The 14,687-nt window shown below is 39.3% G+C and overlaps 1 protein-coding gene and 1 pseudogene across 7 annotated transcripts in view; one reads left to right on the top strand and one right to left on the bottom strand.

Annotated features, from left to right (window-relative positions):
* The window catches only part of CDKAL1 (CDK5 regulatory subunit associated protein 1-like 1), a 645,197-nt gene that overhangs the window by 15,198 nt on the left and 615,312 nt on the right, over positions 1-14,687 (top strand). For 5 of the 6 annotated variants that reach the window (XM_005869973.2, XM_005869971.2, XM_014542683.1 and 2 more), the window contains exons 3-4: positions 8,149-8,321; positions 9,410-9,522. In XM_005869973.2, coding sequence (XP_005870035.1) covers positions 8,152-8,321; positions 9,410-9,522 — 283 coding nt within the window. In that variant the 5' untranslated portion in view covers positions 8,149-8,151. The remainder of the gene's footprint in view (positions 1-8,148; positions 8,322-9,409; positions 9,523-14,687) is intronic. The other variant, XM_005869975.2, reaches the window with a different exon arrangement.
* LOC102258335 lies at positions 11,926-13,253 on the bottom strand (annotated as a pseudogene). Its single transcript, XR_001362830.1, has one exon. The product of XR_001362830.1 is annotated as a voltage-dependent anion-selective channel protein 2 pseudogene (transcript).

The raw sequence follows: 14,687 nt of genomic DNA, 5'->3' as shown, positions 1-14,687 counted from the left end.
GTGAGGCTGAGACGGTCCCTGTGAGGCTGAGACGGTCCCTGTGAGGCTGAGACAGTCCCAGTGAGGCTGAAACGGTCACAGTGAGGCTGAAACAGTCCCAGTGAGGCTGCGACGGTCCCTGTGAGGCTGCGACGGCCCCTGGGAAGCCGGCAGAACCGTGCGAGCCACCCAGACGGCTTCGTCGAAGGCCCGCGAACCAGCTTGCAGCCCCACGCACAACTATCACCCGAAGGGCGAGAGGGGTGAGAGCAGCTGTAGTGTTGCTTTCTCCTCACTTTTGGTAGTGAAATCCTCATTTTAAACATAAGAGGACACATTATTTTAAAAAGCCGTTATGTGGCTCCGTACCCTTTCTGAGTAGAGCGTGAACAAGTTGTGAGAGATCTTTCCGAACACAGGGACACGTTGTGGATGGAAATAGCTACATTTTCCATGTGTATGACCTTTGACCTGGCGACAAAAAGCGTACACCTATGGATGAGGACAGTAGGTGGGTAATGGGCAGAGGGTGGGGTGGGAACTGGGTGGAGGGGCGCTATGGGGGGAAAAAAAGGGGAACAACTGTAATAATCTGAACAATAAAGATTTATTTAAAATAAAAAAAAATAAATATCCAAATAGCCCTTGGCAAAGAAAAGGTTCCCACAAGACTTGTGGAGTGGCTAATGAGGTAGGAGGAGTACTCAGAGAGTGTAGTGCCCTACAGATGAGGTCATTTGAGATGACTGAGAATTTATCATTGTTTATATTGCTGGAAGTCATTGATATCATGACAGGCAATTTTGGTGGAGTGGTGGGGGTGAAAGCCTGGTTCATGAGAGAATGGGAGGGGGAAATTGGGGATTGTAAATATAGATAGCTTCTTTTTTTTTTTTTTAAGAAAAATATCTTTATTGATTTCAGAGGAGAAGAGAGAGGGACAGAGAAATAGAAACATCAATGATGATAGAGAATCATTGGTTGGCTGCCTCCTGCACACCCCACACTGAGGATTGAGCCTGCAACACAGGCATGTGCCCTGGACTGGAATCAAACCTGGATCCACAGGCTGATGCTCTATCCACTGAGCCAAACCAGCTAGAGCCGTATAGATAGCTTTAGCAAGAAGTTTTTCTTTAAAGGAGAGAAATGTAATGGAGACAGTAAATGGAGGAAGTGGGATCATGATAAAGCTTTTGTTTTCTAAATGGGAAAAAAATTGCATGTTTATATCCAGATAGTAATGATTCAGTAGGGAGACCATTAGTGAAGAGGGAGCATTGCTGGAATTCTTTGCTTGAGTAGGTCAGAGCACAAGGATTGTTCTTAGGGAGGTGGACAGTTATTCATAGTAATAGATTGGTAGGCTGAGCACATGGGCAAAGGACCACTTCTGGGTAAACAAAGGAAGTCATCCATCTGTGCAGAATGTTGTAGGGCATCTGAGGTCGGCTTTGTTCAAGCTTTCTGTTTTCAATACCATCTTTAGCCATACTAAGAGGAGATCTGTGAGAAATTAATTTTCAGAAAATTTCTAAGATAAATGGGTTTGTTTCTTTACTGCATGCAGTCTTTGCTTTACTAATGTATGCTGGCAATCTATAAGCAGGCAGAATTTCCTAATTAATTTGACCACAGAACCATTTTTTCATGGATAGTTAATATCTCAAAAAGAACCAATTTGAGAAAGACTAACTTAATTCATTTCGCCTTATCTAGTTTGCCAAATTGGCCAGGGCTCTTGTTTGCAAGAGCAGAAAACCCAGCTCAAACTAATTTAAGCCACAGAAATTTATTGGCTCACATGACTGGGCAGAGTGGGGCCGCATCAGGCTTCAGGCATTGGTTGGATCCAAATGCTCAAATAATGTCAGTATGGCTCTTTATTGCTCCATTTTTTATTAGTTTTCATTCCTTAGGTAGCCTTCTGCCCTGTGACTGGCAGTTGATCTCCAGTATCATCAAGATGACATCTTTCCAACTTAGCCACTTCAGTGAAAAGAGGAGCCATCTCTACTGTTAACTCTGGCACAGAAGTGCTCATCATGATTCTGATTGGCAGGGCTTGTCATATCCAACTCTGAACCAATCACTGTGGCCAGGAGGATGGGTTACACTGGCAGGCTTGGGTTATGTGCCCCATTCCTGTGTCTAGGGAAGGAGGCGGCCTGTAATTGACAGTCCCTCGATGACCATGTTGTATGCATGTTAACTATAATGAAGCAAGTCCTTGATTGATTGCCACTTGGGTTATTTGTAATCTATGCAAAGCTAGCTGAGATTTGAACGGAAGTTTGTCTTGTTTATAGGGCATAATTTGTCATAGTTGTAAAGAGTACATTACATACAGTAAAGGACACACAATGAGCCTGGCTGGAAGCTATTCTTAATTGAAAGATGTTAATGGAAATATGAAAATTTGGCAAATGAAGAGAAGAAAAATTCATCAGAAAGGCTGAGATCAGAGGAGAGTATAGGGTTCTTTTTTTAAAAAATATTTCTTGTTGAAGTATTACATATATCCCCTTATTTCCCCCATTAACCCCCTTCGAGCCTGCCCTTGACCCCCACCCTAGACCTTCACCACACATTGTCTGTGTCCATGGGTTATGTGTATATGCATACAAGTTCTTTGGTTGATCTCTTCCCACCCACCCTCCCCTGCCTTCCCTCTGAGATTCTGCTGTCCTATGCGTCTATGTCTCTCGACCTATTTTGTTCATCACTTTATTTTGTTTATTAGATTCCACATATGAGTGAGGTCATGTGACACTTGTCTTTCTCAGACTGGCTTATTTCGCTTAGCTTAGAGAGTATAGGATTTTTAACAGTGGGTAGGCGGCCCAGATGAGAACAGTGGTCACTCAGTGTACATACGGTAAGTAGGCAGCAGAGTGTCGCACAGCATACGGGCTCAGGTTCATCTGGCATGCAGTTCTTGCTGAGCTTCCTTGTGTGAGTTAGCTTCTCTGTGTTTCAGATTTATCTTTAAGTGAGGATAATAACACTGTCTACCTCTGGAGCTGTTGGGAATGGTTAATGGACGACTCTGAGCACTTGCTTCATGCCTGGGCATGGTATTGGTAGTAGTACTATCGGTAAGTGTACTCATGTACACTTTATTTTTCTTTTTTCTATTCAAGATAGTTTTTTTTCCTTTAATCATTTTAACATAATTGTAAATTCACTTACAGTTATAAAAATTATGTGGAGATGCTGTACACGTTATCCAGTTTCTCCCAGTGGTAGTGTCTTGCAAAACTATAATACAGTATCACAACCAGGATCTTAACATTTACATAGTCAGGATATAGAATATTTCCATCACTGCAAGGATCGCTCATGTTGCCCTTTTATAGTCAGATTCACTTTCCTGCCATCCATCCTCTCCTTAATCCCTGACAACCACTATTTTTTTCTCCATTTATATAATTTTATTTCAATCTCCATTACTGTATGTTACATAAATGTAAATATACAGTATGTGACATTTTGAAATTTGACTGTATTCACTCAGCATAATTCATTGGAGATTCATCCAAGTTGTTTCATATAGCAACAATACATTCTTTTTTTATTGCTGTGTAGTATTCTATGGCATGGATGTATCCCAGTTTGTTTAACTATTCAACCCATTGAAGGGCATCTGGGCTGTTTCCAAGTTTTGGCTATTACAAAGACAGCCACTTTAAACACTTGTGTTCAGGTTTTTGCATGATTTTAAGTCTTTACATCTTTTTGATTAAGCCCTCAGTAATACAATTGCCAGGTTGCAGTGTAGTTACATGATTAATATTTTTTCTCCAAACAGCTGTACCATTTTATATTCCCATCAGGACTGTATGAGGGATTCAGTTACTTTGTACACTTGTCAGCATTTAATGTTCTCACTACTATTTTTTATTTTAGCCATTTTGATAGCTGTGGATTATTAATGTTGAGTCTCTTTTCATGTGCTTATCAGCCATCTTTATATCTTTCTTTTTTTGCATATGTAGCTATTGCATTTTAAAAATTGAATTATTGGGTTGAAATTGGTTAATAAAATTATGTAGGTTTCATGTGTATAATTTTATAATACATCATCTATATATTGTATTGTGTTCACCATCCCAAGCCCAAGTCTCCTCCCATCACCATTTATCTCCCCTTTACCCTCTTGTACATCTCCCCTGCATATTTTCTTAGATGAAATGTCTTCCTTTTGTTCATTTTCTAACTGGATTTTTTTTTTCAGTATTGTGTTTGAATTCTAGATATTAGTTCTTTTTCAGGTTAGCAAATATTGCTCCCACTCTGTAGTTTGACTTTTCATTCTCTCAAAAGAGTCTTTTGCATATCAAAAGTTTTTAATTTTGATGATGTCTGGATTTAATTTCTCTTTTTATGGATTGTGCTTTTTGTGTCAAGTCTGAGAACTCTTCACCTAGCTTTAGGTCTAGAAGATTTTCTTTTATGATTTTTTCTAAAGGTTATAGTCTCACATTTTACGTTTACGTCCATGATACATTTTTGAATTAATTTTTGTGTAAGTTGTGAGCCTTGGGTTGCAGTTTATTTTTGTCTATAGATGTCTAATTGCTCAAGCACTAATTTTTGAAAAGGCTAGCTTTCCTGCATAGAATGACTTTTGCACTTTTGTGAAAAATCGTTTGAGCATACAGTAGGTCCTCGGGTTACGTCGGAGATCCGTTCCTATGGCGTAACCATTTTTGAATTAATTTTTGTGTAAGTTGTGAGCCTTGGGTTGCAGTTTATTTTTGTCTATAGATGTCTAATTGCTCAAGCACTAATTTTTGAAAAGGCTAGCTTTCCTGCATAGAATGACTTTTGCACTTTTGTGAAAAATCGTTTGAGCATACAGTAGGTCCTCGGGTTACGTCGGAGATCCGTTCCTATGGTGCGACATAACGCGATTTTCACCGTAAGTGGGAACCCACCTACATAAGCACCTACGTCACTCACATGGAGCACATACACAGCAATAATGAAGTGAAACAGTAAAAAAATTTAAAAGAAAGATAGCAATTCCTGACCTTTACTTGTAGTAAATAAATAATAAAAAACATAAAGCACATATGTACATACGTCAAAATGACGGAACTTTTTTTTTTTTTTTATAAATAAATAGTATAGGGCGACGTAACCACGAAACGATGTATGTCGAGTCCGATGTAACTCGAGGACTGTCTGTATTTGTGTGGGTCTATTTCCAGGCTCTCTGTTATGTTTTGTTGATCCATGTTTATATTCTACTAATATTACACAGTCTTAATTCTTAATAAGTCTTAAAATTGGTCAGGCTAATTCCTCCCACTTTATTCTATTTTTTACCAGTTGTTTTAGACATGTTCATTTCTTTACCTTTCCATATAGATTTTGGAACTCATCTGTGTCTACAAAAAATTTTGCTGGGATTTTGATAGGGATTTAATTTTAAACTTAAATGTCAGTTTGGTCTTCACTGACAGTGGGAGTGGAGTGGTGCTTCATTGCTGGTTTGTTGGTTGGATTGGAAGTCCAGGGTCCCTACTTGGCCTTCTGCTTCTATTCTGATGAGGTATATTGGGGTGCCTCATTATATCCTCATAAGGAAGACGTCAGGGCTCCCCACTTTGCCTTTGTGGCTTGTCTGGAGGTGGGACCATAGTTTTGTGGGTTTCTTCTTCTTCTTTTTTTTTTTTTTGGCAGAATGGTTATCGTCTAAAAGTTTTCTGCCTTGCTGGGCTGCCCCTTTTCTGGTTGTTTGACAAGAAAACAGACTTTTGTTGGGGTTTTTTTATTTTCTATGTTTGCTGGCACTTCTGGGTTGCTGGCTTCTTTAACTCCATGTCTGGGAATAGGAGGCAAGCTCCCGCCCCTGCCCCACGCCCCTAAGGAATTTACCATTTGGATTCCAAGGGTCCTAACCTGTCTTCCTTTTTCCCTCCACCTTTCAAAGTCTTCTTAAGTTTATTTTATATATAATGTCCAGAGTTTTAATTGTACTTAGCAGGAGAAATAGGGAAAAGAATGTCTACTCTTATCTTCCTGGAAGCTGTGTCTACATTTTCTTTTCTTGATAACAAAAATTTTGAACATTCAGGAAAGTAGAATAGGAAATGAACACCAACATATCTAGTTTCTAGATTTAAGAGTTGTAAATGTTTCCCATATGTCTTTATCTAATTTTTTTGTTTTAGTAAATTATAGACATAATGCATTTCACCTCCAAACATTCAATATGCATCTCCAAAAATATAAGATTTTGAATAATATATATAATAATATACAAATAATAAATATAAATTCAGTATAAAAAATAAAGATTTTTAAACATAAGGACAGTACTTTATATTTAATGATTTATAGCAGTGATTTGAACTGGTGTGCTGCAAGAATTTTTAAAGCATGCAAAACCAACCATGGCTGGTATGGCTCAGTTGGTTGGGTATCATCCCATGAGACAGCCAACGCAATGATAGCCATTTGTTATGAATTCCCTGTCTTGAACCATAAATATGTAGGTCATATAATAGAGTTGCATCTTATTGGTCATGTCTCATAATAAGTTTATGTCTGATTGGTTAATTCTTGATACCAGTAATCCTTATATACAAGTATAGGCATCTGATTTTTTAAAAAGTCACTTTGGAACAAAAAGGATAGGTAATTACTATTATATTATTACTAAAGGCCCGGCGCACAAAAATTGTGCACTCCGGGGGGGTGGGTCCCTCAGCCCGGCCTGCACCCTCTCACAGTCCGGGAGCCCTCAGTCGAAAATCCTTAGTGCTTCCTCGGAGGCGGGAGAGGCTCCCACCACTGCTGCTGCGCTCACCAGCTGTGAGCTCGGCTTCTGGCTGAGCTCTGCTCCCCCTGTAGGAGCACACTGACCGCCAGGGGACAGCTCCTGCATTGAGCATCTGCCCCCTGGTGGTCAGTGTGTGTCATAGCGACCGGTCTTTCTGCTGTTCGGTCGATTTGCATATTAGAGTTTTATTATGTAGGACTAGAGGCCTGGTGCATGAATTCATGCATGGGTGGGGTCCCTCTGGGTGGCCTGCAGGGATGGGGCCGAAAGCTGCAGTCCAATGCCACCTGCAGCTCCTACCTGCTGCTACCGCTCATCCCGGCCCCACTGTGCCTGCCGCACCCAATCAGTCAAGATTGGGAGAGGCTTGCACTGCCGCAGCAGCGCTCTCCAGCCATGAGCCCTGCATCTGGCGCCCTCCCAAAGGGAGTGGCCTATGGGATCAGGCTGAAACCGGCTCTCCAAGGGGTCCCGGATTGTGAGAGGGCGCAGGGCCAGGCTGAGGGACCCCACAGGTGCATGATCAGGCTGGGGAGGGATCGCGGGAGGGCTCCAGGGTGTGTCTGGCCCATCTCGCTCAGTCCTGATCGACTGGACCCCAGCAGCAAGCTAACCTACCAGTTGGAGCATCTGCCCCCTGGTGGTCAGTGCAAGTCATAGCGACTGTCTGCCCCCTGGTGGTCAGTGCACATCCTAGTGACTGGCCGACCAGTTGACTGCCCCCTGGTGGTCGGTGCACGTCATAGTGAGCGGTTGAGCAGCCTTAGCATATCATTAGCATATTACACTTTGGTTGTTAGGTTGTTCTGCTGTTCGTTCTATTTGCATAATACCCTTTTATTATATAGGATTATTTTTGTAAATCAATCAAAGTTATACCTATTTTTTGTCAGATCAAGAATTTTGTAATTAGTTTATATGTGCCATGAGATTAAAAAGGTTGAAAATCACTGATTTATAGCACTATCCTAATATCTGATGCCTAGTTCATACTCTGATTTCCCTAGTTCCCCAAATGTCTTGCAGCTGGTTGGACAAAGTAATATCTAAACAAGAACATGAATTGCATTTAGTTGTTGCGCTTTTAAGTCTCCTTTGATCTTTAACAGTTCCTCTCCTGCTTTTTTTCTCCATGATACTGATTTGTTGAACACATAGTTCCATTTGAATTTTGGAATGTCCCACTATCAGTAGGATTGGTCTGATTGTTTCCTTGTGTTTCTTTATCTTTGCATTTTCTGTAAACGTGAAGTTAAATCTAAAGGCTTTATTGGATTCAAATTTAGCAAGGATATTTGATAGGTGATGCTATGTTAAGCAGATTTTCTGAGGGACTCATAAGTTTGTATCATTTATAACTTTTTTACATGATGAAGAAGATGCCTTCTGCATCCTGTGATACACTACTGGATGACATAGAAGATATTGTGTCACAGCAAGACTCAAAGCCACAAGATAGGCATTTTTCAAGAAAGCACATTGTTCCAAAGGCCCGAAGGCGAAATACCCAAAAATGTTTGCAAGAGGAAGATAGTCCACCAAGTGATAGGTAAGCTTTTTTTTTTTTTTTTAAATCAATATCATTCTAGGATAGTACTGGTTTATGTGATATGCATAATGTCTCTTTTAAAAATATGCTTGAACTTTTTAGAGGACATATGTAGATTTATTTATTTTTATTTGAATTAAAAAATATTTTTTATTGCTTTCAGAGAGGAAGGGAGAGGGAGAGAGAGATAGAAACATCAATGATGAGAGAGAATCATTGACCGGCTGCCTCCTGCACACCCCTGCTGGGGATCAAGACCGCAACCCCTGGCATATGCACATGACCGAATCAAACCTGGGACCCTTCCATCCGGCCAGGGCAGAATGTTTTTTAATTTAGCAAAGTAATTGGTTTCAAAAAAAGGTGTCAAATTGCATGTTCCTTGAAGGCAGGGCCTAGGAAAGTGTTTTGCATATAGATAGGATCTTCTCCCCATCTCTTTGATGTTACTGTATCTGGTATGCACTTTTGTGTTACTTCCAAATTAAAATTTTTACTGGAATTTGTGGTTCTTATGAGACAGTGATGTTTGTGCATTTGATTTTTCTTAGCAAATTTACAAATATTAATAGTTCAGGTAAAGGCATTAGGCACAAATGAATTATTGTGCTGTTTACTTTATTAAGTCTCTAGTGAAATTCTAATACAGTCTAGCCAGAAATGATTATGCAGTTGTATAGTTTTAATATCCCTATATTTATTTATTTAGTAAATTGTTGGAAGTTTTAATATACTTGATTATTTTGTTTGGAACATTACACTTTTAAAATCTATTGGAGTTAAAATTTTCTGCTATTATAAAAATGACTGAAGTTTATCATATTTGTCCTGAATATGTCCTCAAGGTAATTTCTGTTTAATTATAAATTACTGGGTAATCCAAGTTGAAAGTCCCCTTTCCCCCCCTAAAACTATTTCATTTTTGAACTCTATTTTTATATAAGAAGCACTTTTAATGAATAGCTTGTGAATGGGTTTCAGTGAGTGTATTTTTTTTTCTTCATAATATGCCCAGAAATCCTCTAGTGCTTTTTATTTTAAAAATCCTTTAATGAGACTTACTTTTTCTTTTATTGATTGTTTAATAGCACTATTCCAGGCATACAGAAAATTTGGATACGAACATGGGGTTGTTCTCATAATAATTCAGATGGAGAATATATGGCTGGACAACTAGCTGCTTATGGATATAAAATTACAGGTAATGAGATCTGTGTAATGTGTTTTATTGATTACATTTTTCAGAGCTAAGTTTTTTAGAATTATGTATTCTAGCTTTAGCAGTTGAGGGATATGTTAGCATAACTTAAGGATTTTAAGGCAAAATAAAAAGATAACCCATTGCCTACATAACTATAGGTTTCATATTAAAAAAGAACTTTAGGAACTATTTTGAAATAAGTTTAGACTTACAGAGAAGTAGTAAAAGTATAGAGTTTGCATAGCCCTTCACCCATCTTCCCCTAATATTAACATTTTATATAATTATAGTATAATTAATAAATCAACATTAGTACAATACTGTTATCTAAACTACGGATCTGTTTTGAATTTTACCGCTTTTTCCATTTATATCCTTTTTCTCTTCCAGGATCCAATCTAGGATCTCATCTTCTATTTATTTGTTATGTCTTTTTAGTCTCCTCTAATCTGTGACAGTTCCTCAGTTTCTTCTTGTCTTTTATGATCTTGAACTGCTGAAGAAAACTGATTAGTTGTTTTGTAGAATACCTCTCAACTTAGGTTTGTCTGATGTTTTCTCATGGTTAGAATAAGGTTATGTATGCATTTTTTGGCCAGAAGAGTACAGAAGTGATAGTATATCCTTCTCAGTGCATCATATCAGGGGGTTCATAATGTCAGTATATCTTACTACTAGGTAACTAACCCTTGTCTGCCAGATTTCTCCACAGTAAAGTTAGTATTTTTCTCATTGTAATGAATAAATATCCTGTTTCTCCTCAACCTTTTCTAATTCTATTATTTCTCTGTGGATCTTATCTATACCAGTTATTAGTGCATTATTTACTTAATGGTGATTTTCTGTTTTTTTCTTTTATCCACATTTATTAATTGGAATTCTTGTGTAAGGAAGAGCTATCCTTTCTCATTTACTTATATCAGTATGTCCTCATGGATAGTTTTTTATTCTGTGAGATGTAGTTTGGTATCACCATTATTTATTTTGCTGCTCATTGTTCCAACTTTGGCCGTAGGACCTCATTCAGGCTGACTCCTGGGTCTTCTCAACATGCCCCCCATTCTTTATTGAGCATTTTCTTATTTTCTGACACCTGAAGATGTTCTAGTTTCATATTTTCCCTTCCCCAGCCTTGGAAACAACCACTTTCCCAAAAAGCCCTGAATGCTTTCATTAGGAGAATGGTGTTTAGAAGTAGATTGAAGATCTGGTCACTAGCTGTGCTCACTGCCACTGTGCTTTTAGGTCCTTTCCTGTGGACTGAGCTAGGAAAAATATATATATATATATACAGCACATACACACATCTATATCTGTTACCATATTAAATGGAACCATAATTTGAATGTGACAGGCAGTGACCCAGTGCTTGCTTAGTTCTCATGATATGAGGACATATTGGCATCCCTACTTTACAAGTGAGAATGGAGAGGTTGTGTCTTATCTTAAATCATACAGGAAATGAATTCTCTGTCACTCTAAGACATTGCTCTTAACCATTATTCTACACCTCGAAGTTGCCTTTGCATATATAATGGGCAAGTCCTAGCTTCGAGATAGCATGTGAGAATTGGGGAGGACTGGAAACTTGCTTCTTTCACAGTATTGTTTTTTTGCACTAACTAAATGACCATATGTTATTAACTTTATGTTTTTGATAGCTTATTCTTTATTTTCTTTTAAAAGATTGATTTCAGAGAGGAAGGAAGAAGGAGAGAGAGAGAGAAACATCAATGATGAGATAATCATCGATCTGCTGCCTACTGCATGCCCCCTACTGGGGATCAAACTCTCAACCCCGGGCATGTGCCCTGACTGGGAATCGAACCATGACCTCCTGGTTCATAGATCGACACTCAACCACTGAGCTATGCCAGTTGGGCTAATAGCTTATTCTTTAGACAGCAAAATTGGTCTTTAAAAATTAAAAAAAGAATTCTTGATTTGAGAGAGAGAGAGAGAGAGAGAGAGAGAGAGAAACATTGATTTGTTGTTCCACTTATTTATGCATGCATTGGTTGATTCATGTATGTGCCCTGACTGGGGATTGAATCTACAACCTTGGCATATTGGACGATGCTCTAACCAACAGAGCTACCTGGCCAGGGCACAAAATTGGTCTTAATAATTTTGTTTTTTTAAGATAAAATACTCAAAATATGGTTTTAGAATCACTTCTCTGTATTAATTAATAATTTTTAGTACAATTTAGGCTGGGCTTGCCTTAACACATTCTTAAGGATGCTAGTTGGAGTATTAAGAAAATAACCTTTGAAATAATTCCCTAAACATTAAAAAAATCAGAGTTTGACTTTTCCTAGGTAATATTAATTATCCAACACTTTACTTTAAATTTTAATGCATTAGCAGTTTGTGTTTGGTCTTATAACTCTACTCTTTTTATTTTTTTTACAGTTTTCATAAAGGTCTATTTCATTATTGATGGGTAGCGCATTTAACAGCTAAGTACATTAAATAATGTACAGGTGACTGCAGGACTGCTGCATTGGTAACTAGATAAACAATTCAACTAGAAACCAGCTAATAAGTAACTGTCTACATACATATTTAAAACATAGCTCTTGTTTAGCTCATCCTGTTTTGATCACCTTCTTGGAGGGAGAAAAGCCTGCTGGTCACACTGGAAATATATTAAGGCCAAATCTTCTGATATCCATTCCCAGAGGTTGCTTTCAGCTGGATTAAGCCTCCAACTCCAGGGCAAGCCCCAGTTTGTGGCCACCAGGATTAATGCTCTTCCCATCTACCAGGGCAGATAGTATAAGCTTCACACCAGGCCTCAGAGTCTGAGTGTAGCCCACTCCAATAAAACTGGAGTTGTTGGCTTTTGCAGAAATGGAAGCAGTGGGATCCAACTGATATTTAGCTGCAATACCAAAGCAAGTGCTGTTGGTACCTGAAGTCCAAGCAAGGTTTACTGAAGTGTCAAGATCTTCACATTCTTTCTGATAAACTGAGCCTCCAAATTCTGTCCCATCATTGACATTAGTGTGTAGCTGGAAGTTCCCAGTCCTATAGCCCACTGCAAAGTTATTCCGTGTCAGCTTTGATTTGGCACTGTCAAAGGTCATGTGGTATCCAGCAAGCCAGCCCTCGTAACCAAAGACAGCTGAACCATGGATTGCAGGTCCAGCAAAATCAAAGTCAGTATCACATCCAAGGTTTATCCATTCCCTCTTGTAAGAAGACTTGATTTTACCACTTCTCTTTCCTGTGTTTGGTGAAAAGGTGTTATCAAGTGTCAGTTTCAAACCTTGACAGATCTGGTCTTCAATTGCGATTTCTGTTCCCAGAGTATTATCAGTGTTCCATTTCTCTGTGAAAGTCAGACCATACTCACACCATTTATATTTGGTCTCTAAGGTCCCAGTAACTTTACCAGTGTCTGTATTAGATGAACCAGATGTTGAGAATTCCACACCACTGCATGACTTTGTTTTCATGTCCAGTTTCACCAACCCAAAAACAAATCCTTTGTTGAAAATATCTCTGGCAGTTTTGCTGAGGTTAGCATATGATGGAGGAATACACATTGGCTGTGCGCAGCTCTGTCCGTGGGTCACCATGGTGAGCCTGCGGGAAGAGGTGGTCTATTGATCTCCTGGGGGGACCGTCCCGTCACTCCGTTCGCAGCTGCTCGACTCGCTTGGCGTCAAGCTGCGGCTGCTGTGGTGGAGGGTGAAGTGAAGGAGACACTGTTCCGCCCTCTGCCACCCTAACTCTACTCTTTTATATGAAATTACAGGCCTGGTGCATGAATTCGTGCACCAGTGGGGACCCTCGGCTTGGCCTGCGGGATCGGGCTGAAACCGGCTCTCCGACATCCCCCGAGGGGTCTCAGATTGTGAGAGGGCACAGGCCAGGTTAAGGGACCCCACTGGTGCACAATCAGGGCTGGGGAGGTATGCGGGGAGGTTGGTTGGACAGCCAGGGAGGGACCGCGGGAGGGCTACAAGGCATGTCCAGCCCATCATGCTCAGTCCTGATCGGCTGGACCCCAGCAGCAAGCTAACCTACCAGTGGGAGCCTCTGCCCCCTGGTGGTCAGTGCATGTTATAGCAAGCGGTTGAGCAGCCTTAGCATATTATTAGCATATTACACTTTGGTTGAACCAACAATCGACAACTGGACACTTAGCATATTAGGCTTTTATTATATGGGATAACAGTCCAAATGTGTTTGCACAAGAATATTAAGCTTTGTTATGTACACCTAATTTTGGCTTCCTATTTAGGAATAGTAGAGAGAATTAAGGAAGCACTCACTTGAATATAAAATTATTTTTTCTTATTAATGTAGTATATTCCTTTTATATACTTGCATTACTTCTATATATGTGTATTAGTTTTGTATGCTGTTGATTGTCCCCACTTTATTTTTAATTTATTTTTAATATTTTTATTTATTTCAGAGAGGAAGGGAGGGAGAGAGAGAGAGAGAGATAGAAACATCAATGATGAGAGAGAATCATTGATTGGCTGCCTCCTGCATGCCCCACACTGGGGATTGAGCCTACAACCTGGGCATGTGCCCTGACCAGGAATCAAACCAGGACCTCCTGGTTCACCAGTCGACACTCAACCACTGAGCCATGCCAGTTGGGCGATTGTCCCCACTTTAGAAATGCATAGTCAGTTTTTAATTCTAGTTTGAATTGCATGCAGTAGAACATAGGACCACTTTTCTAACTTGTCTAGGTGCTGTAGGCCCAGGAAATATGAACAATATTAGCTCTGTAAAACATCAGTGCATGTTATAGCAAGCGGTTGAGCAGCCTTAGCATATTATTAGCATATTACACTTTGGTTGAACCAACAATCGACAACTGGACACTTAGCATATTAGGCTTTTATTATATGGGATAACAGTCCAAATGTGTTTGCACAAGAATATTAAGCTTTGTTATGTACACCTAATTTTGGCTTCCTATTTAGGAATAGTAGAGAGAATTAAGGAAGCACTCACTTGAATATAAAATTATTTTTTCTTATTAATGTAGTATATTCCTTTTATATACTTGCATTACTTCTATATATGTGTATTAGTTTTGTATGCTGTTGATTGTCCCCACTTTATTTTTAATTTATTTTTAATATTTTTATTTATTTCAGAGAGGAAGGGAGAGAGAGAGAGATAGAAACATC

This window comes from Myotis brandtii, unplaced genomic scaffold (assembly GCF_000412655.1).
Source record: "Myotis brandtii unplaced genomic scaffold, ASM41265v1 scaffold311, whole genome shotgun sequence".
NCBI classification, from domain to species: domain Eukaryota; kingdom Metazoa; phylum Chordata; class Mammalia; order Chiroptera; family Vespertilionidae; genus Myotis; species Myotis brandtii.
The sequence above is the reverse complement of the archived record's forward strand: the minus strand, read 5'-3'. Positions and strand labels throughout refer to the sequence as shown.